This window comes from Cebidichthys violaceus, unplaced genomic scaffold (assembly GCF_023349555.1).
Source record: "Cebidichthys violaceus isolate CVI_PGR_0920_01 unplaced genomic scaffold, fCebVio1.0.p SCAF_1, whole genome shotgun sequence".
Classification (NCBI taxonomy): Eukaryota; Metazoa; Chordata; class Actinopteri; order Perciformes; family Stichaeidae; genus Cebidichthys; species Cebidichthys violaceus.
The window spans coordinates 4,104,541-4,129,800 of NW_027176262.1; the positions used below are offsets into that span (position 1 = coordinate 4,104,541).

General features: G+C 43.4%; 2 protein-coding genes across 2 annotated transcripts; one reads left to right on the plus strand and one right to left on the minus strand.

The window, feature by feature from the left end:
* Nucleotides 1–1,108: 1,108 nt before the first annotated feature.
* Nucleotides 1,109–5,079, minus strand: LOC137869749 (T-cell surface glycoprotein CD3 epsilon chain-like). The gene is made up of 5 exons (XM_068707020.1): nt 4,784–5,079; nt 4,130–4,327; nt 3,897–4,040; nt 3,168–3,208; nt 1,109–2,522 (listed from the first exon to the last, which is right to left on the minus strand). Exons 1-5 carry the CDS (start codon nt 4,863–4,865, stop codon nt 2,463–2,465), a joined length of 525 nt encoding a protein of 174 aa, XP_068563121.1. The 5' UTR covers nt 4,866–5,079; the 3' UTR covers nt 1,109–2,462.
* A 1,569-nt stretch (nt 5,080–6,648) lies between these two features.
* On the plus strand, nt 6,649–24,930 carry LOC137869765 (myelin protein zero-like protein 2). The gene is made up of 5 exons (XM_068707021.1): nt 6,649–6,901; nt 19,427–19,596; nt 19,906–20,116; nt 21,770–21,941; nt 23,552–24,930. The coding sequence occupies exons 1-5, from the start codon at nt 6,847–6,849 to the stop codon at nt 23,706–23,708; spliced, it is 765 nt and encodes a 254-aa protein (XP_068563122.1). The 5' UTR covers nt 6,649–6,846; the 3' UTR covers nt 23,709–24,930.
* Nucleotides 24,931–25,260: the final 330 nt, after the last annotated feature.

Below are 25,260 nucleotides of genomic sequence, written 5' to 3' on the forward strand. Positions count from 1 at the left end.
CTCTTACCACCAGTAACCCCAGGTGAGGCCAAATTAAAAAAGAGGATTATAACTTAAAGTACATTTTGATGATAATACTGTTCATTTTTTTTGTAAGCAGCTTTAATTCAGGGATCTTTACAGTTTACCCTGAGAGCTCAAGAACTTTGTCAAGCTAAATGTGCAGCTCTGTGACACCGTATAGATGTTACTTACAATGGAGCGTTTGCACTTTGTTGTATTTCTACTTTTACTGAATACTTCCTCCACCACTGTGTTTCCTCACCATCTCGCACGGCGGAGAGTGTTTCAGGGGGTCTATTTCAGTCTGTTGCACCAGAACAGGATAAAGCATCGACGCATCAAGGGATGAGAAGAATTACATGAGGGTAAAGATCAGAGCAGAGAGGAAGGTGAAGAAAGGAAGAAGGTTAAAATGGTAACAGAGAAGAGGAGGAGGAGAGAACACACACACACACACACACACACACACACACACACACACACACACACGTCAGGTAATCTCATAGTCTAAATTCTTTGATCACTACTTCTTAACGCTGCTGTGACAAAGCTACAAACTGAAGAGTTCAAGCAACGAAACTAAGACAGCTCGGCTCCGAAACACAGCTCCGATCAACCCACACACACACACACACACACACACACACACACACACACACGCACACACACACGCACACACACACACCTCAACCAACTTCTCACACACACACACGCACACACACACACCTCAACCAACTTCTCACACACACACACACACACACGCTAATGTGCACGTTCATGCACCGCTCTCACACAACCACATACACTCGTCAAGCAGATGTAGGTCTGTGTGCAGGAACGGTTTGACCCCCCCCCCCCCCCCACACACACCTCTTTGTCTCTCTCTCACACACAAACACACAGCTGATGTTAGGTGAAGATAGCTGAGCAGTACGTGTGGGAGTGTTTCCACTGAACACTAAACCTCGGAGCTGCAGAATAATAGACTTATCAATCATTAGTCGTCTGCGCCGAGGAGAAACATTACGTCATGTTTCATTTCCATCCGTACAGCCGTGCCCAGTCACTGCTGGGGGGGAAAATGAAAACAAACAGAAGGCCAAAACATGATGACACATTTTCCATTTAATTCATCTTCATGTTTTCAGAGATATGACAAGATGTTTCCAAAAGGCAGCATGTCACTCACACGTTCGAGAGAGAGAGAGAGAGAGAGAGAGAGAAGAGAGAGAGAGAGAGAGAGAGAGAGAGAGAGAGAGATGCTGGCGATAACAGACACAGTGATCGTGTGATCGTGTGATTGTGGGAGAGCTGCGGATATGAACTGCGGCTTTTGGAGCCTCTTCGTGAATCGTGCGCATTTATTCATATCTGTGGAAGCATCTCGGTGTTGTTTCCGACCATTGAGCAGAGGAGACAATGAGAGCGGCGGTTTGCTGCGGTTCGTTTATTAGTGACACGTGTGTCCATTACAGTAACCATGAGATTAATGCAGAACATTAGAAAAAAAGCGACACAAAAAACACAGGAAGCGGTTTTGATGTGATGAGCAGAATGTCTGACAAACATCAGCTTAACTTATTAAGGCATATATGTACAGAAAACCTTTGATTTTTGAAATGACCGTATGATTTTTGTTTACGACACTATTAGACTCTCTGCCAATCGTTTATATTAAAGGGTCAGTACACTACAACAAACATATACTATACACACTCAATGGCCGCTTTATTAGGTACACCTGTGCGTTAATTCTAACCGTACGAAGCTGGTAATGTTACGTTATTGGTGACATTGTTGAAAATGTGTAAATTAAATTATACGTTTTTGAACTGAGGTCATATTTACAGGTTGCGTTCTTCACATTTACATATATGAGGAGGCGGAATACTAGAAACATCAACATACTCTGTATAAATCAGTCCAGTACAACAACACCACTAACTGTGACCTCACTGCTAGAATCATCTAATTATCACCACTATGGCACCGTAAAAAAAAACAGAACATTGTATGTACATTATGTATATTTAAAAAAAACCAGTTTATTGTTTTCTCTCTCTTACCTCTAATGGTATTGAGCCACTCGGATTGTTTTATTTTTCTCTGACATTTCTGCATCCGCACCAATACAGTAGGCGTCAATGGCATTTGTTTGTGCTGCTCACACTATTAAAATATGACATTTAAGATATTCTATACATCAGTAGTTCCCAAACCTTTTGTGTCTGACGCACAGCCCTATCAGATGAAACCCACGTAATACCGAGGGTAAGTGAGGAAATTAGGTTTTTTTTCTGCCATTTGGGTCAACCGACCCTTTGAATCCAAGAAAGCAAAAAAAAAAAAGCCTGAGTTAGCATGCTGGGAGCATGAATGATGTTCATGTTTGTCTCTTGTCTGCCTTTCGTCTGTGCAGCTTTTAAACCGGTGACCCGGCGCAGTCCGGCGCCTCGTCTCTATCCCATCCTGTTCACCACAGAGTAAGGGTCCTGGGAGCGAGTGTGAGGGTTCAGTGGCTGCCAGAACACAAACAGTGTTAGGTCAACCGCATTTACTAATACCGAAAAATAGATGTTCAAGAATGCACCTTATATTCACTCGGGAAACTGAATTGTTCTGTTTTAGTTTGACGTTTTGGGGGAAAAGTGTTTCGTTCGCTGTGAGTAAGACGAGAACATTTTAGCTTTTCTCGCTGGGCAGTGTCTTTGCCGGTCACAGCGACTTCCTGGAGTCTTAACAAGCATAACGTGTCGTTGGCCGCATACACTCCAGCTTATGTACAGAGTAAACAATGATTCATAACGTGTTTATTAGTGAGCCTTACAGATGGGCAGAGCTAGGCTAGCTGTTTCCCTGCTCTCACTCTTTATGCTAAGCTACGCTAACCATCCGTAGCATAGCTAGGGTACCAATCTTCTCGTCGAACTCGTCTAACTATTCCTTCAAGTTTTTTAAAAATGAATGGCGGAACATTTTTGCCCTCATTTAATTTTTTTTCCACAATTCTTCTGCAAGGACGCTGGACTTTGGTTGGTTTTGGTTGAACCCTGATTTTGCCGCTGCACTCATTTTCAGGTCACCGTGGAGAAGACAATCTATTCTTGAATGCAACAAATTACCAAAAAGGTAAAGGCATCTGAAAACGCAGCGCAGATACTTACTTCATAGAGGACTGGAGGCCGGCCTCCTGGGAGAGCAGGTGCTACAAGGGAATAACAGAAATACGTGTGATATTTCCATATTCCACTCTCAAATGATGGTAGGTGGCGCATGCTTTACTAGTAAAGTAAAGTTAGTTTAACCGTACTTAAAAATCACTGTTTGAAGAAGTATTCAGATCTTTTACTGTAGTAAAAGTAGTAATACCACCGTGTAAAAGTACTTGGTTACAAGTAAAACCCTTGAACGCAATACTTACGTAAAAACAAACTTAAAGTACCAAAAGTAAAAGGACTCATTGTGCAGAATGGCCCATTTCAGAATAATCATAATAATAATAATAATAATAATAATCATATTACTGGATTATAATTCGTGATGCATTCATTTGTTGCAGCTTTAATGTTGCAGCTGGTGAACATGGAGCTCATTTTAATGACTTCATATTCTGGGCAGATTCATTATAATATATATATATATATATATATATATATATATTTATATCTATTAATGATCTTAATTTGTTATATTTTCCTCAAACATTTACGGAGAAGTAAAAAGTATCATGAAAAGAAAATACTCTTATAGTACTTGAGTAAAAGTCCTTTGCACCACTGTTGAAAATAACTGAAATATGATTCTCAAGAGCTGCAGAAGTAGACGTACGATCCTGTTTGTGAGCTGCAGAACAGGAATCCGCACTGAAAGATGTGCGAGAAGCGCTTCGGTACCTTTGGGGTCGGGAGTGAGTCCGGCTTCTCTTCTCTTCTTGGTGCACCTGTAGATAATCAGCATCACACACGTTGTCCCCACCATGTTCACCACAATGATCACCGCAATGAACGCCGCGTCCAGCTCAAAACAGTTTGCACACACTAGAGGACAAAGATCAGCGGTTGAACAGAGTGAAAGCTCAGTGAGGACAACTAACATGGAGGATTTTTATTTTTATTTTTTTACTCACCTCTTCCTTTCAAGTAGAAATAATATTTTATGTCTTTGCTGTCTTTGTCCTTGTAGCTGCAGTAGTATACGCCTTTGGATTTGCCAGTATATGGACTGGTATACGTTTGTGATAGATTACCTACTTCTGCTTTCTTGAACCAAGTGCCTTTTTCAGGACAGGTCATTGTGAAATCTTCCTTCCAGAATGTTACTCCTCCTTAAAACACATGGACAGATATTCAGTGTACTTCATCAGGACCCTTCTTCCTCGACACTTTTAGAGAGAAAGGAGGATGATCAGAGAGCCGAGGCTCGTCTCGTCTGAAGATGTTTTTGTAACATCAGGCCTTAAATACACTTAGATTGAATTGTCTGAAATAAGAGCCCACAATAAAGCACAAATACAACTAGTTATCAAAAGAACTAAGCAGTAAAGTAAATCAAATCATCAGAATGAAAGGAGTACACAGTACAGCGAGTGAAGCTTACAGAACAATACTTAACTTTCAGACGTTAGACGTTAAGGCGCAGCAAGGAAATACAGGAAATTTGCTCTTAAGTTGCTCTTAAATGTCATATCTTTGGTCAGTTGTTCTAAATCCAGACCAATATATTCAGACTTTAAAAATATGACGTAAAATGAAATACAACAAAACAAATAATGGATATTCACCCTGATTAGTAGTAGCAGCCTTGACAGTAGCAATGAACAGAAGCAGGAAGGCGAGCGCGGCCCGAACACCCATGCTGTTCATGTTCTGAAGACGACCTCTGTTTCTTCTTCTGTGTTTCCAGAGCGTTCTACTCTGAAGATCAGATTTGTGAAAATGTATCCGCCGTAAAATAAAATAAAAGAAACACTTAAAGCTGCCTGTTCAATACGACAAACAAACTCAAAGAAAAAGACTCGGAGGATCTCCCTCTCTCTCTCTCTCTCTCTCTCTCTCTCTCCCTCTCTCTCTCCCTCTCTCTCTCTCTCTCTCTTTCTCTCTCTCTCTCTCTCTGTCTCTCTCTCACTCTCTCTCTCTCTCTCTCTCTCTCTCTCTCTCTCTCTCTCTCTCTCTCTCTCTTTATCTGTCTCTCTCCCTCTCTCTGTCTCTCTCTCTCTTCTCTCTCTCTCTCTCTCTCTACAGGAAGTATTTTTTTGAAGATGTATTTTTGAAGATGTATTAAACCTCAAAATGAAGTGACACTGCATGAGTACTGTGCATAGAAACGCTCCTTTATTCCGGGTGATTTAGAATTTGATTCCGGATTCATTCTCAATCAGAAAGCCAAAAACAGAAGCTGCACTTTATTTATTCACGATTATATTTTCATCTCACTTGAAAATTAGATCTCAAAGGAACTTGCCTGATTCAATAAACTACAACAGCTAAAACATAATCATTTGAATGAGACACTAGTACTGATTGCATCATATTATAGTAATAAATAGGAATGTTCATGCTGATTTGTTGTAAATGTGCATAACACACATTTACAACTATCAAATATTCCGTGTAGTTAATTAGAACTTTATTACCTTATGATCTCATTCTGGCTCCCTTTTAGTGTTCAAGTGAAACTGCAGTTCTATGAGTTTTATATGCATTTTCACACATCTGTACACACTAGTATAGAGAAGTTAACTGTTGAATAATATATAATATATAATGCATGATAATATATGTCTATATGAACAGTTTGACACAGCTCATGAACATATACGTTTGGCGGCTCCATACCTTCCAAACATCTATACAGCTCACAAATCAACGTTATGAAAACGTTTTTAGGTTGACCATTGAGGTTTTACGTATTTACAGCCTGCACCTCCGTGAAAGTTAACATTACAATAAATGCACTTGTCGCTTCACAGTCACACATATTCACTGTAAGATTTGACAAACATGTCAGCCGTGTAAATGAACACCAGCCTCTTTGATCCTCTTCATAAGTCTCACACTAGAACCACAGAGGTGGTGCACATCAAAGTGCAGCTCTGCCCCCAAGTGGTTCAAACCGGTAACCAGACAGCTCGCTGGGTTATCATCCCATTTTAAACTGGTATGTTGTTTTATTTCCATTTTACCATCTTGTATCTCTGATCATTTCATCAAAAACATGTCAGCGAATTAAATTTCATCCAGGAGGTCCCGCATTGATAACATACTTAACAAGTCAAAACCAGGTCATAACCTACAATATGAAGTCTCAATATGTCACATCACAACGAGGCCTCGTGTGCCTTAAATGTCTCACTTGCCACGTTGTAATGTACCATGAAACACCAGATCAGTAAACATTAGATCGGACTATAGATTACGCATTACAGCAGCAGAACAGGTTGGGTGAGCGTCAAGTATTTGCCTACTTTGGGTTTAACATGTCGTGTGTGTGAGAGAGAGAGAGAGAGAGAAGAGAGAGAGAGAGAGAGAGAGAGAGAGAGAGAGAGAGAGAGAGAGAGATAAGGAGGCAGCAAGGAGAGTGGATGACTTTGTTACTCCGCCCGAAAATGTGGTGGGAGGGCGCTGAAATGAAGTGTATGCGCGCATCGGCGAGTTGGGACGCGTCTTTGGAGAGATAAGGTGGACGAGAGGACTCCGCGTAACTTCATGTTTCCATCCCTCTCCAAAAAGGGGATCCACAGACTTATCAGCCGGGTGTCCAGTTGTCGTCGAGTCGAAGGAAGAGTCCTCAGTGGGTTAGTTGACTCCCGGTCTCTTGGTCGTCGGACAGCCTGCCGTCCATCCAATGTGCGTAAAAGGGCTCTATTTCCTCACCGTCCTGTCTGGACTCGCAGCCTCAGGTGAGACTCCGGTTAAGTGAGAGGAAAAAGATGTCGTTTTTGTTAATGTGAAGCTTTTTTTTTTTTTTACTTTGTATTGGGCATAATACAGTCTAGTGTGATCTATCCAAGTGCATTTTTAATTCCATGTGTTTTAAAGTCAACCAATAACACGTTTTGAGTTCCATGTTCCCCCTGTGATACAGCAGCCTCTACATAAACGCGTTCTTTATGACGATGCTCATTATATAACAAGCCTATACATCTGCTTTTATCTGGGTTTTTCCAAAAGTTTACATCGGCAGTGGTTGTTGTTTTTTGTTTTTTTTTGTCCCACATCCCGAGAGTGATCTTAAGACGTAACAGGAAGGCCGTTTTGGAGACGCTCCCGACAATCAAGTTTCCAAGTAAAAGGGAAAAACCTTGATTGTCTGTGCGTTAGTGAAAGCTCCGCAGGGACCCCTAACCTCCATCTCCGCGCGTCATTGGGAAGTGGAGAACTTGGCACAGTGGCACCGCGCGTGAGTCGCTGGAGATCTAACCCTTAAGAAGGTTGACCACTTTCTGGCGACTTAATGACTTTACAGTAGGCCTTTCTTTTTACTGGCATCAAATCCATTGTTTTGGGGTTCTATGCAACCTCACTCCTTTCCTGCCTATTAACGTGCATCCGTGCTGCTTACGTTCACAGAGACTGTGAAGTGGCCCGCTGGAAGGCAGATAAGTCCTCCTGCTTCCCGTGCAAGGGAGGGGGGGGGGGGGGGGGGAGGGGGGGAGTCCAGGATATGTCAGTATGAATCATAACAACTCAGATACAAACAACCATAAAAGCAAGAGATATCTGATTGTTATAGCTGCTCACATCTAAATGCTGCAGGCTAATGGAACATGTTTTAATATTACAAGTTAGCGCTATCAGGGGCAATTTATTCAGCAGACGGCAGGCTGCTTAACCTTGAAGTAATCTGTGTGCATCCCATTTAAGTGGATTATATTGATTGAGCGTGTCCATCCGCTGCCAAAGCACCATGCAGGGTCTCACTACAGTGGCAAGCTGCTTGTGTTTACACGGAGCATGTGCCTGCAGATCAGTCACTGCATAGTCGCAGGCTGAATACACTGTGTGGACATAGAGGGATAATCAAATAACAGCGTGTGTGTGTGTGTGTGTTGGGGGGGGGGGGGGGGGGGGGCATGTTGGAACTGATTACAGCTCAGCAGTATCGTATCTGTTGTGCTGCAATCATTCCAATCACTTCCATTGCCTTTGGCCTAACTGTGTTGGCAAAATGGCACGACGTGATTAAACAAGCCAGACTCTCGTCTCATTTCCAAGAGAGACACGTCTTGGTGTAAAATTGCAATTACCTGCTCTGGCTCTGATTCATTTCCCCGCGTCGCCAATTCCTCCCCTCAGGTGCGACAGATGCGACGTTTAAAGCGGCACAACGCGTCCACCCATCCGCCCCGCCACTCTTTTTGACGCGATCAAAAGACAGTCAGTGCTCATTTGCAGACTTGCGGCCTTTAAGGAGATGTGATATTGACCTAACAAAATAATCTCTCTGCTGCCGCTCCTAATATAATCACAGCAAAGTAAAATCCTTCATCGCTCTCAAAGATAAGCTACTCATTTGTGTAGTGTGTGTGTGTGTGTGTGTGTGTGTGTGGCAGGAGTTGTTATATAAGAAGATACTATAAATCCAAATTTGTGTCAAGATACCCCTCGGGAGCAATGTTTTATGCTTTTCCCAGCACCCGATTGGAATTTCTTTGTAGAACAGATGTGATTACAACCAGATTCAGACTTTTTGTATTTGTGAGGTGTGCCAGATGTAAGGTCAACGCAGGATCAGTGAAAAGCTCTCGTGTCTCATGGAGGCGGAGGCTCAGCGCAGTCGACCACCGCACTAGTCAGATTAATCACGAGCATGTTTGGCGACATGTTTTCTGCCTAGTTTTACAGTTCGTTGGCTGTTATAACCGTTATGGGGGCAAAACATTGGTGTGTGTGTGTGTGTGTGTGTGTGTGTGTGTGTGTGTGTGTGTGTGTGTCATTACACCTCCAAGCAGATGTCTCCCACAGAACCTCCCGTTGTTCTCTTGTTTTTGAAATATTTAAAAGGAAAAAGTGACGTTTGAACTGTAAGCAGAAGGCTTCAATAGCCAGACTTTCCTCAAGTTGAAGGTGAAAGAAAACGCCACCTTCATTTGGACAGAATTGGCATCTTATTCTGTCCTGTTCTGTATTTCATACCTTTCATAATGTAATTTGACAGCAGCTTACATTAAAAACATTGGTTTAAAAGCCGGGCAAAATAACAACCCAACCGTGACCGGCTAATTAGAAGAGAAAGATTAGAGCAGATTACTCTCATTTCTCCACCGGACACTGATCCCCTGCTGTTTATGATAAATCCCTCTTTTTCTTTTCTTTTTTTTTCTTTTGTCTCACTCTAACATTTTCTTCCTCAGCCAGAAGTCTGAAATTGTCACACGGCTGACGTGTGCCAACCTGTCCTGACTTACAGGTTTAACACCTCACCCCCCCCCCCCCCTGCATCCGTTTACTGGGACGTAACAGCTTTTTCTCCGCCACGTCGTCTCTAATCTCACCCAAAATTCAGTGTAACAAAGCGTGGCCGCTGTACTGTGTTGACACACCTTGGAGGACGTCTGTCTCTTTTGTGTTGGGTTGACAGGATTGCTTTTGGGGGTGTGTGTGCGTAGAGTTGACAAAGACGCGTTGGTTTGCAACGAAACACACCGATCCCTGACACCGTTGGCGTCTGTGAAGTGTTCGAGCGTCACGGCTCCCCGCGTCACGTTTAAACCCACAAGACTGTGCTCGGCTCCGAGTGTAAAGCAGGGATTTGAAATACACTTCTCACTGAGCTGAAACATGTTTGGAGTTTCCTCCGAGGTTTGAGTGTATGTACACACACACACACACACACACACACACACACACAAGTCTTATGTTCATCCGAATCCGTGCAAGTGCAAATACTGTGTATTTGTGAGCATGGGTTTCTGTTTGCACAGTCACATTCTTACACACTCCGTCAGCTGGTCACTCGCTCTCAAGTCTGTTTAGAGTTGCGGTAAACAAGTTGGATCTTCCAGCTAAAGCAGCACCTCTACTGGGTTTACTGCGTGTGTGTGTGTGTGTGTGTGGGGGGGGGGGGGGGGGGGATACAGCAGTTTCCACAGAATGTCAGCAGCTCTTTCTGATCTGTTAGATAATTACTGATGAAAACGCAGAGCCGTCATGATGATAGAATTTGACGGAAGTGGGAAGTATCTCGGCCTTTCCTCTTCCTTGCTGAGTTCAGTGTGACTTTTGTATGTATCCCTGTATATGCAGCCTTTGTTATTTAATTAAAAAACGCTGACGCCTAGACTCTGTATTGAAAGAGTATAGCAGAGGCGGCTACTTATCCGGTTTTGCTTACTAATTATTTCACTCTGCACTCAGCGATTTAAATGAACGAGAGTGTAAGTAGAGGAGAGAACGGGTGGGGCTAGTGGGTGGGGCAGGTGAAGGACACTTCACTGTTCCAATGTTGAACATTGAAGCCCGGCCGCATGTGAGTGCTTTTCTGGTTTCTGGTTTCGGTGTCTCACTGGCAGTCCAGTGTCTAGCTAGTCTATGTCTTTGATTAAATTACTACAAGTGGGATGCTACTTTTAGCATTCATTTAGCCTGTAGTTTTCTAATGTTGGCCTGAAATAAAGATAATTTAGCAATAGGTTGTCATGAAATTTGGGGACAAACGCACAAAACAATGTCCAAATGAATCAGGTCAGGCTCCAAAGACAGGGGACACCTACATCCACCTACATAGTGTCTTTCATTAGATCCTCCCTGTCTGGTAAACCCACATCTTACAAACTTCATTCCCACGTTTGTGACACAGGCTTTCTACCATCAATTTGAAGTCCTGAGACAATTTTGAGATGTTATCAGTGTTATTTTCTTATACTTTAGAATGAGACTTTTGTAGCTTTTGCTGAACAGCTGCCGATACGGACACAAATGACAATTATAGGGTGCGGCTAAAATGCTCAAACTGAGAGGCGTCACAAAGTCCGTGAACTGACTTGATCTCAGTTTCACAGCGATATCCACCTGAAGTCTGCATTAGCCTACAAGCTCCTAGACCGAGACGTTAAACCCTGAACACTGTGTCCACACAGGAGCAGCATGTTAGCAGAGCAGCAGCTTCACACAGGGTGCGTTCAGGCACGGTGTAGAGTGTGGGTCACCCAGCTTTTGACGGCGCTCAGAATCCAACACGTTAACATACGCGTGTGAACAAGAAGAACACTTTACATGCATATAGTGAAATGAGGGCCTGTGTAGACAGCTGACTCACGTGAGACTAAGAAAAAAAAAAAAAAAAAGACTTGCCGTTACTATGTATAACTGCAAAAAAAGAATGTTTAAATGCTTATTAATTCAACTTTTCATCTGTCAGACGAAAATTGTGTCTTCAGCGCCACAGATGATATTATTCAATTACTTTACAGGCTGAGTAGTATTTTTCTTTGACAGGTAAACTGATCTGTATTCGTGAGAGATATATTTGTGACCCTTTAAGGCGTAAAGCAGAGAGCAGAGGCTCGTGACCTGTACCTCCTCCACAGCGTGGTTTCTGATCTCTGTATACAGTAGGTTGCTTACTTATTCATCTGGAAGTCACGGCGGGACTGGATCCAGTCTGACTCACGCCACTGCAGGACAACTAAACATACGGCCGGTAGCGCTTCGTAGTAAATATGTGAAGTCTTTCGAGGGTTCGACCGTCCTTCCAGGACAGAACCCTGTGGTTGTGTTGCGTCAGAGCGTACGCGTCGGACCCCCCCCCTCGGGAGTTTGTAATCCCGGGGGGTGAAGTTGTTGAGTCAGCTGCGAGGTGGGAGTGGAAGAGGTTTGATGGATTAAACTCTTATCCTCACTCACCCACTACACGCTTCCTCTGGCCGCCGCCTGATGAATTACAATTGGCCTGGAGGAAGTAGGAGGGGGGGGGGGGATAGAGGGAGAGGAAGAAAGAAAAAGAGATTGATGCTTGGTCTGTGTTTGGACTGACCTTCAAAGTGTTTCCAAACACATTTTTGTCATTTACTAAAGTGCGGTTCATACGTCTATAGGGTTAAATTCGGACAAAGAACAGTAAATGCATTTCCAAAATTGCAATTTGTGACATTTTCCATACGAGGAAAATGTCTGTTTTTTTTGTCTATATGAATAAAACGAGTGATTTCCCATAAATCACTTCAATAACAGCTTTTAGATTTGCTGTTCCAAACACCCGGTGTCTGGTCCATCTCGCTGGTAGGGATACATTTGGACTATTATGAGCAAGGGATAGTCACCTCGGATGAAAGAAAACAGCGCCACCTGCAGAAAGTCAAACTCAACAGAGCACCGAAAAAAATGTAAAAATCATGAAGCGATTTTACAGAGACAGGCTGAGTTTAGCGTTGCGAGAAGGAGGTCGTAAACCTACTTATGCTCCAGAATGTGCCTATTGATCATACATTAGTATCTGGCTGCCTGAGCATTACACCTGTATGTGATAGTTGCACGTGTCATTCCAAAAAGCGTTTCCATAAATCTCGCTGCTTTAACATCCTCTGATGTTGTGGGGGGGGGGTGTAAGGCCTGGCTGGCTGTCTGTGTTGGATGGGGTTGAGGTCCGGTCTCTGAACAGGCCGGTCAGGTTCTTCTTTGGGGAAGGTCTTTGTTCACCAGTGCATCGCCGAGTTCAAACAGGAAAAGACCATCCCCAAACTGTTGACACAAGCACACTATTGTGCAAATATGGAGTTATGCTGTGGCATAAATATTTCCTTTAAGTGGAATTAAGGAGCCCAAAACCATGAAAACAAACCCCAGAGCAAAAAAAGCACAAAATCGCATACCTTTGGCCGTACATTGTATTTGCTTGTCTTGGCACAACTGCATGTTTACGGCTGAAGCGGCATGAACGGAAACCTGCACGGAGAAAATGTACAGCACGGTATGTTACACACGATGCTGTGTCCGTCTCAGGGGTTCCCTCCCATTACAACACTCAACACTTACACTCTCCCTCAACTCTGCGTCCTCCTCCTCTGGGAGCACACTGTTACCTGAACCTGCTATTCCCAGCCCTCAGTCCGGCCCCGCATGAAAGACGGGCCTTGTTAATGGAAGAAAAAAAAAAGAAAAAGAAAACTAACCTGGCCTTGTGAAACCTCTCACAAAGGAGAGAAGAAGCTCTTTGTAACCCGCTGAGCTCTTTGTGTGTTTGGTCCTGTCCTAAATGTTTCCTCCAAAACCAGTGCAACGGAGAATCTGGTTTCCTCCGGTGGTCCCTTTGTTTTCCGAGCCATAATGAAGAGAGGAAAGGCACAAACACACACCGTCTGGGACGCACTGTAATGAAACCAATTTCCTGATTCAGAGAGCCTCGCCAGCTGCTTGATTTCTTCTGCAGGGTTTCCTCCCACTCTCTTGAAGTCCAAGAAGACTTAACATCCTCTTGTCCAAAGGAAAGACCAGGTCAAGTGTATACTGTAAAGGAAACACCTCTTAAGCACCGATCAGATATCATGATACTGTCCAAACAATCAATGGATATTGAACTACCATATTGAAAGCTCTGTTCCCTCTGCTTTCCCTTTACTGTTTATGAATCTGCATATTTATGAGCAACTGCATCAAGAACGCCCTCGAGCTGTAAGACGACACGAAAACATCGACAGAGATTTGGATTGCGCGGTAAGGCAAACGCGGTCTGTTCATTCTCTGGATTGTTTTTCAAGACATTCGAAGAGAAAATATTTAGAATACCAGAGAATGTTTGCCGAGCCGTTATGACAAGAGTTCCATATACCGAGCATGCCTCTCTGCAGTGTGAAACACACCCAGACGTGGCCTGAGAAAATGCAAAGGTGTTAGAAAAGTTAAGAATAATAATATCTAATGAGATCAGGCTGTTTGTCTGTTACTTAGTGCGGGTTAAAGGTAGATCGCGGTCCAAGGAAGAGGTCATTATTTTCCCGATGCAGAACATACATCTAAAGATCCTTTCCAAAGCCCAGAACACAGAGCTAACGTGTAATAAATGGATTAAACAGTGTGTTTATCTGCGCTAACCGTAATATGCTAATGTTAGCATGCTATCTACCTTAGCCTACTACATACAGATGTCACTGTGCGTCACTTCTAAGACCAAGGAGCATTTAATGAACTCATTTGCGCGGCTACATACATACTTTATGCCCCGCTTTCAATACATTTTTCCACTACTTGGAAGTTGATCCCGGATGCTATTAGCTGTTAGCTTCTCTGTGCCGCTTTTGTTGGACATGGAGACGTTAAAGGCCTACTCCAGCCAAACTCACGGCCTGAGATAGCGATGTGTTCTTCAGACGTTAGTCCTCGTCTTCTGACGTCTTCTGACTCTAAACTCTAAACAAAACAATAAATCTAAACCTCCAAGTGGTCTTTAAGCATTTCTTTCCCAGCTATAGGCAGAATGAAAGCGTCTCCTGCCAACACTTTCTTCTGCACTCACTGACACAGAGCATGCATAGCATACAGCCCGCTATATCTGGCAACGTGAGCCTGAGTTTTATGCGGCTTTAAACCTGCCCACACTCTTTGACACTGGGTGAAATAATATATGGGCAGGTCAAACACTACTTGATATTTTTCGTTGCCTCTCTGGAAAGGCTTTTATACAATCTTGGGACGGCTGCCAAGCCAAACAAAACTAATCACACTTGAGTGGGCTTGGTTTGATTATTTTACTGTAGATGAAAGTATTTGCCCTCTCTCACCGGGCCAGTGGACCGGCGCTGATTGTACCACCAAGTAGCCCGGTGTTGACGGTAGAATCAAGTGCATTAAAGGTTCAGCAAGTTCACTTTATTGTGATATATTGGACATATTGACAGATATTATGGACTGTTGCCAACACCGTTACATCTAATGGAGAATGTGTGTGTGTGTGTGTGTGTGTGTGTGTGTGTGTGTGGACTTGTGCCAACGGTGAGCCCTCTGAGAGATGACAAACCCGACACACACACACACACACACACACACACACACACACACACACACACGATACACACAGGCTTAACAATAGAAGAACTTTTTTAGAAGCCGACCTGAGGTGAAATCCCCGTGTAGCTTTAACGGCTTTAAATTCAAGCAATCAGGTAGCAAAGTGTCAACACACTTCACTCAAAGGCTCTAATTTTGTCTTTTTAATTACTAGCGTAGAGGGTAATTGATCTTCTTCAAATGTTTTCACAGCATTTAATAACTTTAATGAGGGGAATGTGGAGTAGAGACAACGTCTGAATGAGAGTAGTTGGTTTTTTTTTACGCTTTATAATGATCTGAACTTTCCTTTTTTCTTCTTGCTCTGACTCAGCAGCACCTTTGTGTCAACTCGACAGACCTCAGCATTAGAATTAATATATTTGTCTGCACTCTTGCCCTTCCCTCCTCTGTAGGGCACATAGCTCCATCTTAATAAGCCGTGAAAGCTCTGTCTCTCTCTCTCTCTCTCTCTCTCTCTCTCTCTCTCTCTCTCTCTCTCTCTCTCTCTGTCTCTGGACGTTGGGTGCGGTCAGCGCTATAGCCGGTCAGGTCGTTCAGACATAAACAAGTGACACACAGACATGCTGTAGTAGAAATACAATTTACAGACGGACAAACAAGCAAACACTATTATCTGATCTCACAGACTGCAATTATGTAGAAACATTTTTTTTTTCTCCATCATTTGGTTATCCTCTTGCTCCATCCATACAGCGCTCGTTTCCTCTGCTGCTCTTTGCTCTCTCATCACTTAAGCTCGCTCTCTCATTTCAGCGTGTTTATCTCTCTCGTCTCTTTCTCTAAATGAGTAAAACTCTGCACTTCGCTCGATGCCATGCATCCTCCTCAGCAATTAGTGCCCGCTAATGACCGATTAAATAGCGATCATGTACTTTTAGCTGCAGGGGGAAAAAAAAAAAATTAGTAATGTAATTGAGGCACTGTACATAGCCCTAACTGTTCTGTCATTCCGCTAATATCCATTATGTCTTCAAAAAAGGACTGATTGACCTTAATTCTTAATCGGCTCAGCTTGCGTCAAAGGACGGCGTAGTTGGAAGCGTTTTCTTTCTTTTTTGTTGCTGAAAGGAGATTAGCGATGCTTTAGCAATGAATTAATTTACAGATTGGTTATTAAGGGAAGACATTTGGAAAGGAGGTGCTATGGAGAACCTGCTTTCTTTCCTGAAATGTGAAGCACGATGGATCATTTCAGTAGACGCTTTCAATTTGGTAGAGGAGCATAGGCATTACACTTTTTTGCTAATCTTCCGTGTGCACTATAGTCGCTGAACGAAGGATGTATAGCTAGAGGGGTTTGACTGTGTAATGAATGTTATGACAGAGATTTACACCATTCTCTCCTATTTATAAACCAGACAGAGAGCCTATGCTAGCAGCTCTGAGGCTGTTGTATCGGGCGCATTGGGCTAAATGCTAATGTCACCATGCTAACATGATCACAATGCCATCATGTTGATATATTGCAGGTATAGGTCTCATATTTACCATGTTCTCTCTCTAAATGTAGCTTGTTAGCATTCTAACGTTCGCTGATTAGCACTAAACACTAGTAAAGCAGAGGCTGATGAGATTCATTTAGCAGACAATTGGTCATAAACCAAAGTGTTTGATGGATGAAAATGTTGACCTGATGAGGCCGCTAGATTAAAAGTTTATGGATCGCCAAAGTAGGTTCCATTAATCTTGACGGGAAACATGGATGCCCGAACCGCATTTTGCGTCCATATAGGAAATAGTAGTTGAGACATGGATGAAAATATATTCGACAGATGTTGAGATCTTTCAGTCTGGACCAAAGTATCGACAGACATTGCCATCCTAACCCATAATGCTAGCATTGGTATAAAGAGAAACCATATATTCCTAGTTTTTGTTAACAGAAGTCCTAGTAATATACACTCATCCATACACACACACACACACACACACACACACACACACACACACGCAGGGAGTTATTACTGTCTGTATTGATGCAGCCAACACTGATGTTATCTGCCTAATGAATATCCTAAACACAGGCAGTTTAATCCACTAACTTCAGGGTTTTCCGCATAGTCAGGTAGAGGAGGAAATGAGATAAAGGTTACAGAGGAGGCTTGTTCCCTGAGGAGTCCATCCATCAAAGCATTATTCTGTAATATAAGAAGCGTTTTTTATTGATGCAAGTTGAGGTAATCCTACCTTCCTTATTTTCAAGATCGTGATGCAGAAAAACTAAAACAAAACAAGCAAAAAAACTGCAATCTTATTGCGATGACGAGTGTGTTTTCATTCAGTAAAAACACAATTTTAGGTCTGAAAAAAGGAACAGACCATTTGCAAAGATGGACATCTCTTGCGGTGTGTACTCTGCCGGTGTTGCTCACCCCTCCCAGGTTTCATCGGGCTCATTTAAAACACATTAGGCTGTTCGAGCGCTGTCAGGCCCCAGCGATGAGAGACAAGCCTGTCTATTTTTAATGCTATGTGGGGGCCGTCTGGTTGCCCCAGTCTCTCATCCCAGCCCACAGGAAACTCTCTCCAGCCTGATAAGGAACAGAGCACGCCGCCCGAGGAGCCAAGCCCCCGCAGACGTTTACCCAGCTAGGTCCTGCCTTAATGCGCCCTGTGACTATAGTGCAGGGGTAACAAAATAGTACAATTTGCCCTCCTTGGACATTTCTTATTTCCATACTTTGAGCCTTATGCCAGTGAAAGTAGGGCAAACCTACCTCAAGTCACTTAACCCACATTTTAATTAGTGGATTAAAGCTCAATCCATCTTTTTAGGGTTTAAAATATAATATAAGTTGTAGTAAGAACTGTGAAATAGCTGCAAGTATTGAGCAACCTTTTTTTAAGTAATTGACAGCTAGAGGTTACATCTCATCCATATACATCAGACTACAGTATAACCCTGATGTTATCAACAAAATCTAATAATCTCATATCTTATTTATGATGAAGTGCCCTCTAGGCTGCCCTTTTATTGGAGGAAATACGTGATAAAATGTCCTCTTTGGTGGCGCTATGGTAGATAGAACTTGCTGAAGTAGCCTCTAAGGTGCCCTTAAAGTAGAGGAAACAGGATAAAGTGCCCGTCCAGTGGAGAAAACATGACGAAGTGCCATCTAGGGTGCCCCTCCAGTAGATCAAACAAGATAAAGTGCCATCTAGGGTGCCCCTCCAGTAGATCAAACAAGATAAAGTGCCATCTAGGGTGCCCCTCCAGTAGATCAAACAGGATAAAGTGCCATCTAGGGTGCCCCTCCAGTAGATCAAACAAGATAAAGTGCCATCTAGGGTGCCCCTCCAGTAGATCAAACAGGATAAAGTGCCCTTCCAGAGGAGAAAACATGATGAAGTTCTGAAGTTCTGTCTTGGATGCTCCTATGGTAGATAAAACATGACTCTGTGCCATCTAGGGGTGCCCTACAAGTGGAGAAAACATGATGAAATGCATTCTTAGATGCCCCTAAAGGATGAAACATGATTAAGGGCCTTTTAGTGCACCTTTCACCTGGAGAAATGAGATGCAGTGCACTAATGGGGGGCCTTTAAATTGTGATGCAGTGCCATGTAGGCTGCCCTGCATGCTAGGAAACGTTCTGCGCGTTGGTGCCCCACCACATGCAGCTAGTGCCCCTTTTTATTATATTGTACAGCCCGAGTCCGCCACTGGGAGACTTGATCGGCTTGTTCGTGATGCGACGTCCACCTGTCGCCAGACAGAAACTCAGCTTTAAGACTGTCTCTGTCTGAGAGAGGTGCATGTGTGTGTGTGTGTGTGTGTGTGTGTGTGTGTGTGTGTGTGTGTAAACACATTCTGGGGAGCTCCATCCATCATTATGTGGAAGAGCCAAATCGTTGCCAATATCCCTCTTTGCTCTTCCAGTCCATTCATTTTCCATCTAATAGGTCTACCACATAGCCTACTGTAAAGATTGATATAGTCCACATCCACATAATCTACACCAGACACTCAATTCCAGCCCAGTCTCCGCTGCAGCAGTGCAGCTAAAGTGACCATTATTCATCAAATGTCACAAATTTGTTCTGCTGATCTAAAAATCAGTTTGGACTTTCAGGATGCAATGAATCAGACGTTTGAGAGGGAAATCTAATCTCGTACTTTCAGCATTCGGACCAATCTGTGGGATTTCACGATACACTCTATGTATCTAATACAGTTATAGTGACAACTTAGAGTTGGTGATTTTTCTTGCAGCAGCACTGCGTAGGCAGAGGCAGGGTCACTGAGTACATGTACTCGCTAGGCAGGAATTCACTGATGAGGTTGAATTCACCCCGCGTCTGTTGCGTTTTTGCGGTTCTTTCACAAACCATTCCTCTACGTATTGATTTTTTGCTCAGTATGCCCTTCGTTCCGCTTCTGGGTAAACTCTGCTGCTGTGCCGTATGTCTGTATCTGGCAGGCGTGCTGCAGGTCAGCGGGATGCGTATATACACCTCTGGGGACGTGGAGGCCGTCAACGGGACGGATATTCGTCTGAAATGCACATTCCAGAGCTCCTCTGCCATCAACCCCAACGCCATCGTCATCTCCTGGAGCTTCAGACCCCTCAAACCAGGCCGAGAAGAGTCGGTGAGTGTGTGTGTGTGTGTGTGTGTGTGTGTGTGTGAACAAACCTTAAACCTCCCTCATTGTGTCTGGGAGCATCCACCCCCTCAGCCAACTGAGAGAGGACTCGGTGAGTCATCCGGCTCCCTACAGAGCATGTGTGTCTGTGTGTGCATATTAAAAAGATGCTGCAGGACTGGTTTTATTTATTGTCTTTATTTCTCTGTGGGTTTAAAATACCTTCCTTCTTTCAGACTCAGTTTGTTATTTGGTATTTCCATCTGTGACCCATTGTTGCTCTGACCAAATCTACCCATCGATTTCCACTTTTAGGTGTTCCACTACCAGCAGCGGCCGTATCCTCCGTTAGAGGGCATTTTCAGGAAGCGCGTCAGTTGGGCCGGCGACGTCATGGGCCGCGACGCCTCCATCATACTTCAGGAGGTCAAGTTCACCTACAACGGCACGTACATCTGCCAGGTCAAGAATCCGCCGGACGTCCACGGCACGGTTGGAGAGATTCGGCTCCGTGTCGTCACCACAGGTCGGCACATTTCAGACACATGTTTCTTTATGTACTATATACCAAGAATATATTTGTGTTTTATCTGTGTCTGAAAACATCCACATCATTTCAACTCTTGCTGAAAGCAAAAAAAAAAGGGAGAACAGCACAGGATAATTAAACAAAGGAAAATAATGATTTTAGAGAAAGTGCTAGATTGCATTCATAAATAAATCACATTATTATGAATTATTCTTAGAATGGATGTTGTTTGGTTTTAATTTCATATTAAATATTATAGCATTGGTGCATTATAATTAAAAAAAAATCTGCAAATGTTCCAGAGATATTGAATAATATCCATAAAAATTAAAAGTAATGAATCTGTGAAGCACTTGATTGCAATCCATTCAACAGGCGTCGTTTTATTCAACACCACAGTCCTCAGTCATTAGGATACATCTAAATATCTAAAGCTCATCCAGCAGATGTTGAGACACTTCACAGCTTAAGTGAAAATGTACAGGAAGAGTTAGGGAATAAACTGTAGGATCCATCCTCTGGAGACCATGCATGTTGGTACAAAATGAGATGTACAATGATGGGAGCCCATCCAACAGTATTTCAGTGAAAACCACAAATGTAAGACAGCGTATTAGGGAAGGGGTAGTATTCCAGGAAAAAAACTCTCTTTTTTCTATGAACATAAATAAATACTAATATTGTGGAAGTTACAGGAAAGTAGAGACAAACAACTTCTGTCTTTGACTACACAAAGGCGTGTGTCTGTTTGTTCAGCACAGCTAACAATACAAAAGAACGGAAATTTAAACACTGATAAAACAATGAAACCAATTGATTCAATAAGAACAAACAAAACAAAACAAACACAATAATTATTATAATTATAACAACTGAGTCCACATTTCTGCTGTACATCTTGGGGCCAGACCCAGACGTGCTTTAAAAGTGATCAGTAAAATCTTAAAACCAATTCTAAAATGAACAGGGAGGCGATGGACGAGGCGATGTGACGTAGTCTGTTAGGACCAATGAGAAGCCAGGATGAGGCGATGTGACGTAGTCTGTTAGGACCAATGAGAAGCCAGGATGAGGCGATGTGACGTAGTCTGTTAGGACCAATGAGAAGCCAGGATGAGGCGATGTGACGTAGTCTGTTAGGACCAATGAGAAGCCAGGATGAGGCGATGTGACGTAGTCTGTTAGAACCAATGAGAAGCCAGGATGAGGCGATGTGACGTAGTCTGTTAGGACCAATGAGAAGCCAGGATGAGGCGATGTGACGTAGTCTGTTAGGACCAATGAGAAGCCAGGATGAGGCGATGTGACGTAGTCTGTTAGAACCAATGAGAAGCCAGGATGAGGCGATGTGACGTAGTCTGTTAGAACCAATGAGAAGCCAGGATGAGGCGATGTGACGTAGTCTGTTAGGACCAATGAGAAGCCAGGATGAGGCGATGTGACGTAGTCTGTTAGAACCAATGAGAAGCCAGGATGAGGCGATGTGACGTAGTCTGTTAGGACCAATGAGAAGCCAGGATGAGGCGATGTGACGTAGTCTGTTAGGACCAATGAGAAGCCAGGATGAGGCGATGTGACCTCTGAGGAGCGTTGGTATTTTTGGCCATATCAAGTGAGCATGCTCAGTCTGCATTCTTTCTCACCCCGCAGCCTCTTTCTCCGAACTTCTCCTCCTGGCGCTGGCCATCGGGGGCGGCATCGCCGCCGTGGTCATCCTCCTCATCATCATCGTGTCCTGCAGGCGGTGCAAGAAGAGGAGACAGAGACAGCAGGAAGGGAACGAGGAGGCTCCCCGCAAAGAGAGAAAAGACCCCACTGTGTGGTAAGACCGAGAGAAAGACAGAAGGGGGGTGGAAGAAGGGGACGGAGAGAGGAACCGAAGAATTTCACACTTCCTCTCTCGCTCTTTGTTCAACCGTGGGGATCGGGGCATGTGGCCGCTCCTTCTTGGGGTCTGGGGCTCTTTTCCTTCTGGACGTTTCACTTCCACCTTCCCCTCCAACCGCAGTCTTTGGATCCCAAACCTGGACCATAGATGATGGGCAGCTGTCATTAACCAGATATACGCGAAGAAAGTGCCTTTGTATAGGATGCTAGATGCAGAACTTAAGCCCGACTGTTGTGTAGCTTTTACGATGTCACCATGTGCCTTTCACTTCTAGAGAGAAACAACTATATTATCGGTTCATCTTTGCCGGTTCAGCTAAATGGGCTTTAAAAAAAACCCCACATTTCCTGTTTAGAGTAAGTGTTTTGATGATGTAGAGGGTCGAACAATGGTGCATTCCTGCTGTGTATTTCCCTACTAATACGTTTCGAACCCCAACAAAGCAGCACAAGCCGCATGTTTGATGCATTGTTTCAACAAACTGTGGAACAATGTGGAACAAGCTTCCTAGCTTCTATTGAAATTTTTGTTTTAATTACCAGATGATACGATATATATATATATATGAAACCCCCATGCATATCTGTGATCTGTACCTATCAGCCCTCATTTCAACGGTTGTGCATCAGCTGTCTGTTCCGCTTCACTGTGGTTCTTCTGAATCCGCAGGAGGACGTCCGTGTACATTTCTGTTTTTGGTTTCACTACTGGAGTTTATATTGCTGTATTTTTCTGAGATTCTGTGGTGTTATTAGCCTGATGTCCAGGTTCCTGGAGAAATGATCGAGGCGCTATCAGACAATCAAAAGCTGAGGGAGAGCACTTGTTGGAAACAGACATTTCACACTACATAAAAAAAAAAAAAAAAAAACGTACTAGCACACAGTTAAATGAGATATCGATTCTAAATGTCATTGACAAAGCAACACATCTTTTTAACAAGTAGCCACTCTGGTGACCGATTGTCTGTTTATAACAATGAGCTGTCCTTTTTTTTTTTTTTTTTCTGGGCACGTGGGACTTCTTTTGCTTCAATCTTGGGTTTTCAGATCTCTCTGTAAAAGGCGCCATAAGTGGTTTGTGTCACAACCGTGCTGCGATGCTGTAACTCCCTTCATTCACCAGTCTTTAAAAAGCCAAGCGCCTCAAAGAGAAGTTGACAGCTTTGCCGTCGTCTTGGTCTTGATCAGATTCGTTTGAAAACTTCAAACCCCCGCTCACTGAACAAACTTGGTGAAGGAAGAAAATATTTGTTACCCAATCAGATGCCTGATGGGTGGACAGATATAAAGATCTCAACTTTGGACGACTTAAACCTGTGTGACACGAACCCTTTGTTCCTGCTGCTGTGCTTGTGTTGTCTGCTCGTCTTTGTCCTCATTCTGTGTGACTTATGCACAAGCACACACATACATAATTCATCAATGTGTCATGCATGGATTCATATCACGTTCTGTGTGTGTGTGTGTGTGTGTGTGTGTGTGTGTGTGTGTTATGTTTCCCCCCCGGTGCATGTCTCCCTCTCCCCTCTGTGTGTGTCCCAGCCACCCATCGAGGGCCGTCCACCTGTATCTGTCAGAGACGTCCATAGAGATTGACAGTTCGGACGGCATGATCTCAGATGCCAGCACCAAAAGCGAGAGCTCCTCCTCCTCGGAGGGCCCGAGCTCAGACGAAGAGGAGGAGGACGACTCCGACTGAAGATGTAGGGACGGACAGGGAGACGCGGAAAGACTGACGTGAAGCCGGGCAAGGAACCCCGCTGGAGGGATGCCCAGATGGCACCCGTGGATTTCGTTCCTCGGTTCTGTCGAGCGGAGGCCGGATAAAGACGGCGCTGCTGCCTCTATGTCTGAAAAACAAGCACATTGTTCAAGAATGGGAGGAAAACGGAAAAAGAAAGTCATGTTTAAAGAGTAGGAACAAAGAGATTAGAGAGATGAAGGTCAAGGCTTCAAAAGTCATTTTACTTTTGAGAGAATCCACATGAAGGAAGAAATGCTGGATTTGACCTGCGAGGCTTCGGAAAAGGAGAAGCATTATAATCCTGAAGCTGGCTATCCTGAAATGAAGAAGTGCCAACTATCTGTTGTCTTGGACACAGATCATGTCAAGTCTTTGCAGATCTGTAGCAACATCAGCTGCAACATGCAACTAAAAGTATAGTCAGAATTAAGAACTTTTTTTCTTTTCTTTTTCTGCCATGATGAGCCATGTAAAGACTGCAACATTTCTGAGGGTGCCTAACTTTTGCGAAAACCTTTCTTTGGTTTGGATTAATAGACAACAATATGTCAAAATCTGTGAGATTCTCGCTCGTACGCTTTTGCCAATTCAAAGTCATCGTGGACGATGCGGGTCTTTTGCATTTACGCGCAATCGTCTACCTGCCAGTCTCAGAGCACTAGTTAGAAGCAGTTTCATCCTCCAGCTGTAGGCTTAGGGGGCTCATGTCACGTCGGATTACCTGGATAAAGGAGCATAACTGTGACGTTGCTGTCATTAAGTCTTAAGGCCGAAATACTTGATCAGCTAGCGAGCAAACGCGTGCACGAACCTGTCCTGAGTGTTGTGTGGTGGCACACAGTCAGATCTGAAAACCCTTCGGTTGCATAATGTCTTTGAGAGCCTTCTTTTTGTATCTCTCTGTGAACGCATCACGTCCACTAACAAATGATTGTAACACCTGTCCTTCTTCCTTTTATTTTTAAATGACAGAATTTTGTGCTGAGCAATATGTGTATAGATTATTTTTCTCTTTCTATTTTTCTTTTATAGGATAATACCAGAAGTATTTTATCACATTGTTAAAAGATGTCACTGTATGTGTTTGTTATAGAGCTTTTCATATATATATATATATATATATATATATATATATATATAAAAAAAGATTTTCTAATAAAAATGCCTTTTAAATGTTTACCACATCGGGTCACGTTCAATTCCACTCCACGGAGGTGAACTTGGCAGACGCTAGCTGGGCCATAAATAATCACACGTAACTTGGAAAGATTTGAGAGAAACTCATCTATTATGTAAGAGACGATTCTTGTTATCCGTCATTTATTATGCACCATTATCTTTAATGCACTTCATCCAGTCGTGTGCGTACGCCGTGTCTGTCTGCGCAGCTCTTCACTTGTTTACCTGTAAACATCACCGCGGTGAATCATTGTTTCATTTGTTGCACGTCCAATATGTCTGCCTTCCGTGACTGCTGGGTTGTTTATGGGATGAGAGTGTTCATGAC

Excerpts from the sequence above, each read along its gene's own strand:
- LOC137869765 (XM_068707021.1), top strand. The coding sequence starts at position 6,847 with ATGTGCGTAAAAGGGCTCTATTTCCTCACCGTCCTGTCTGGACTCGCA. Across the intron at positions 20,117-21,769 it reads GCTCCGTGTCGTCACCACAG|CCTCTTTCTCCGAACTTCTC; the intron begins GTCGGCACATTT and ends CTCACCCCGCAG. Across the intron at positions 21,942-23,551 it reads AGAAAAGACCCCACTGTGTG|CCACCCATCGAGGGCCGTCC; the intron begins GTAAGACCGAGA and ends TGTGTGTCCCAG.
- LOC137869749 (XM_068707020.1), bottom strand. The coding sequence starts at position 4,865 with ATGAACAGCATGGGTGTTCGGGCCGCGCTCGCCTTCCTGCTTCTGTTC. Across the intron at positions 4,041-4,129 it reads TTTCTACTTGAAAGGAAGAG|TGTGTGCAAACTGTTTTGAG; the intron begins GTGAGTAAAAAA and ends TTTGTCCTCTAG. Across the intron at positions 3,209-3,896 it reads ACTCACTCCCGACCCCAAAG|CACCTGCTCTCCCAGGAGGC; the intron begins GTACCGAAGCGC and ends ATTCCCTTGTAG.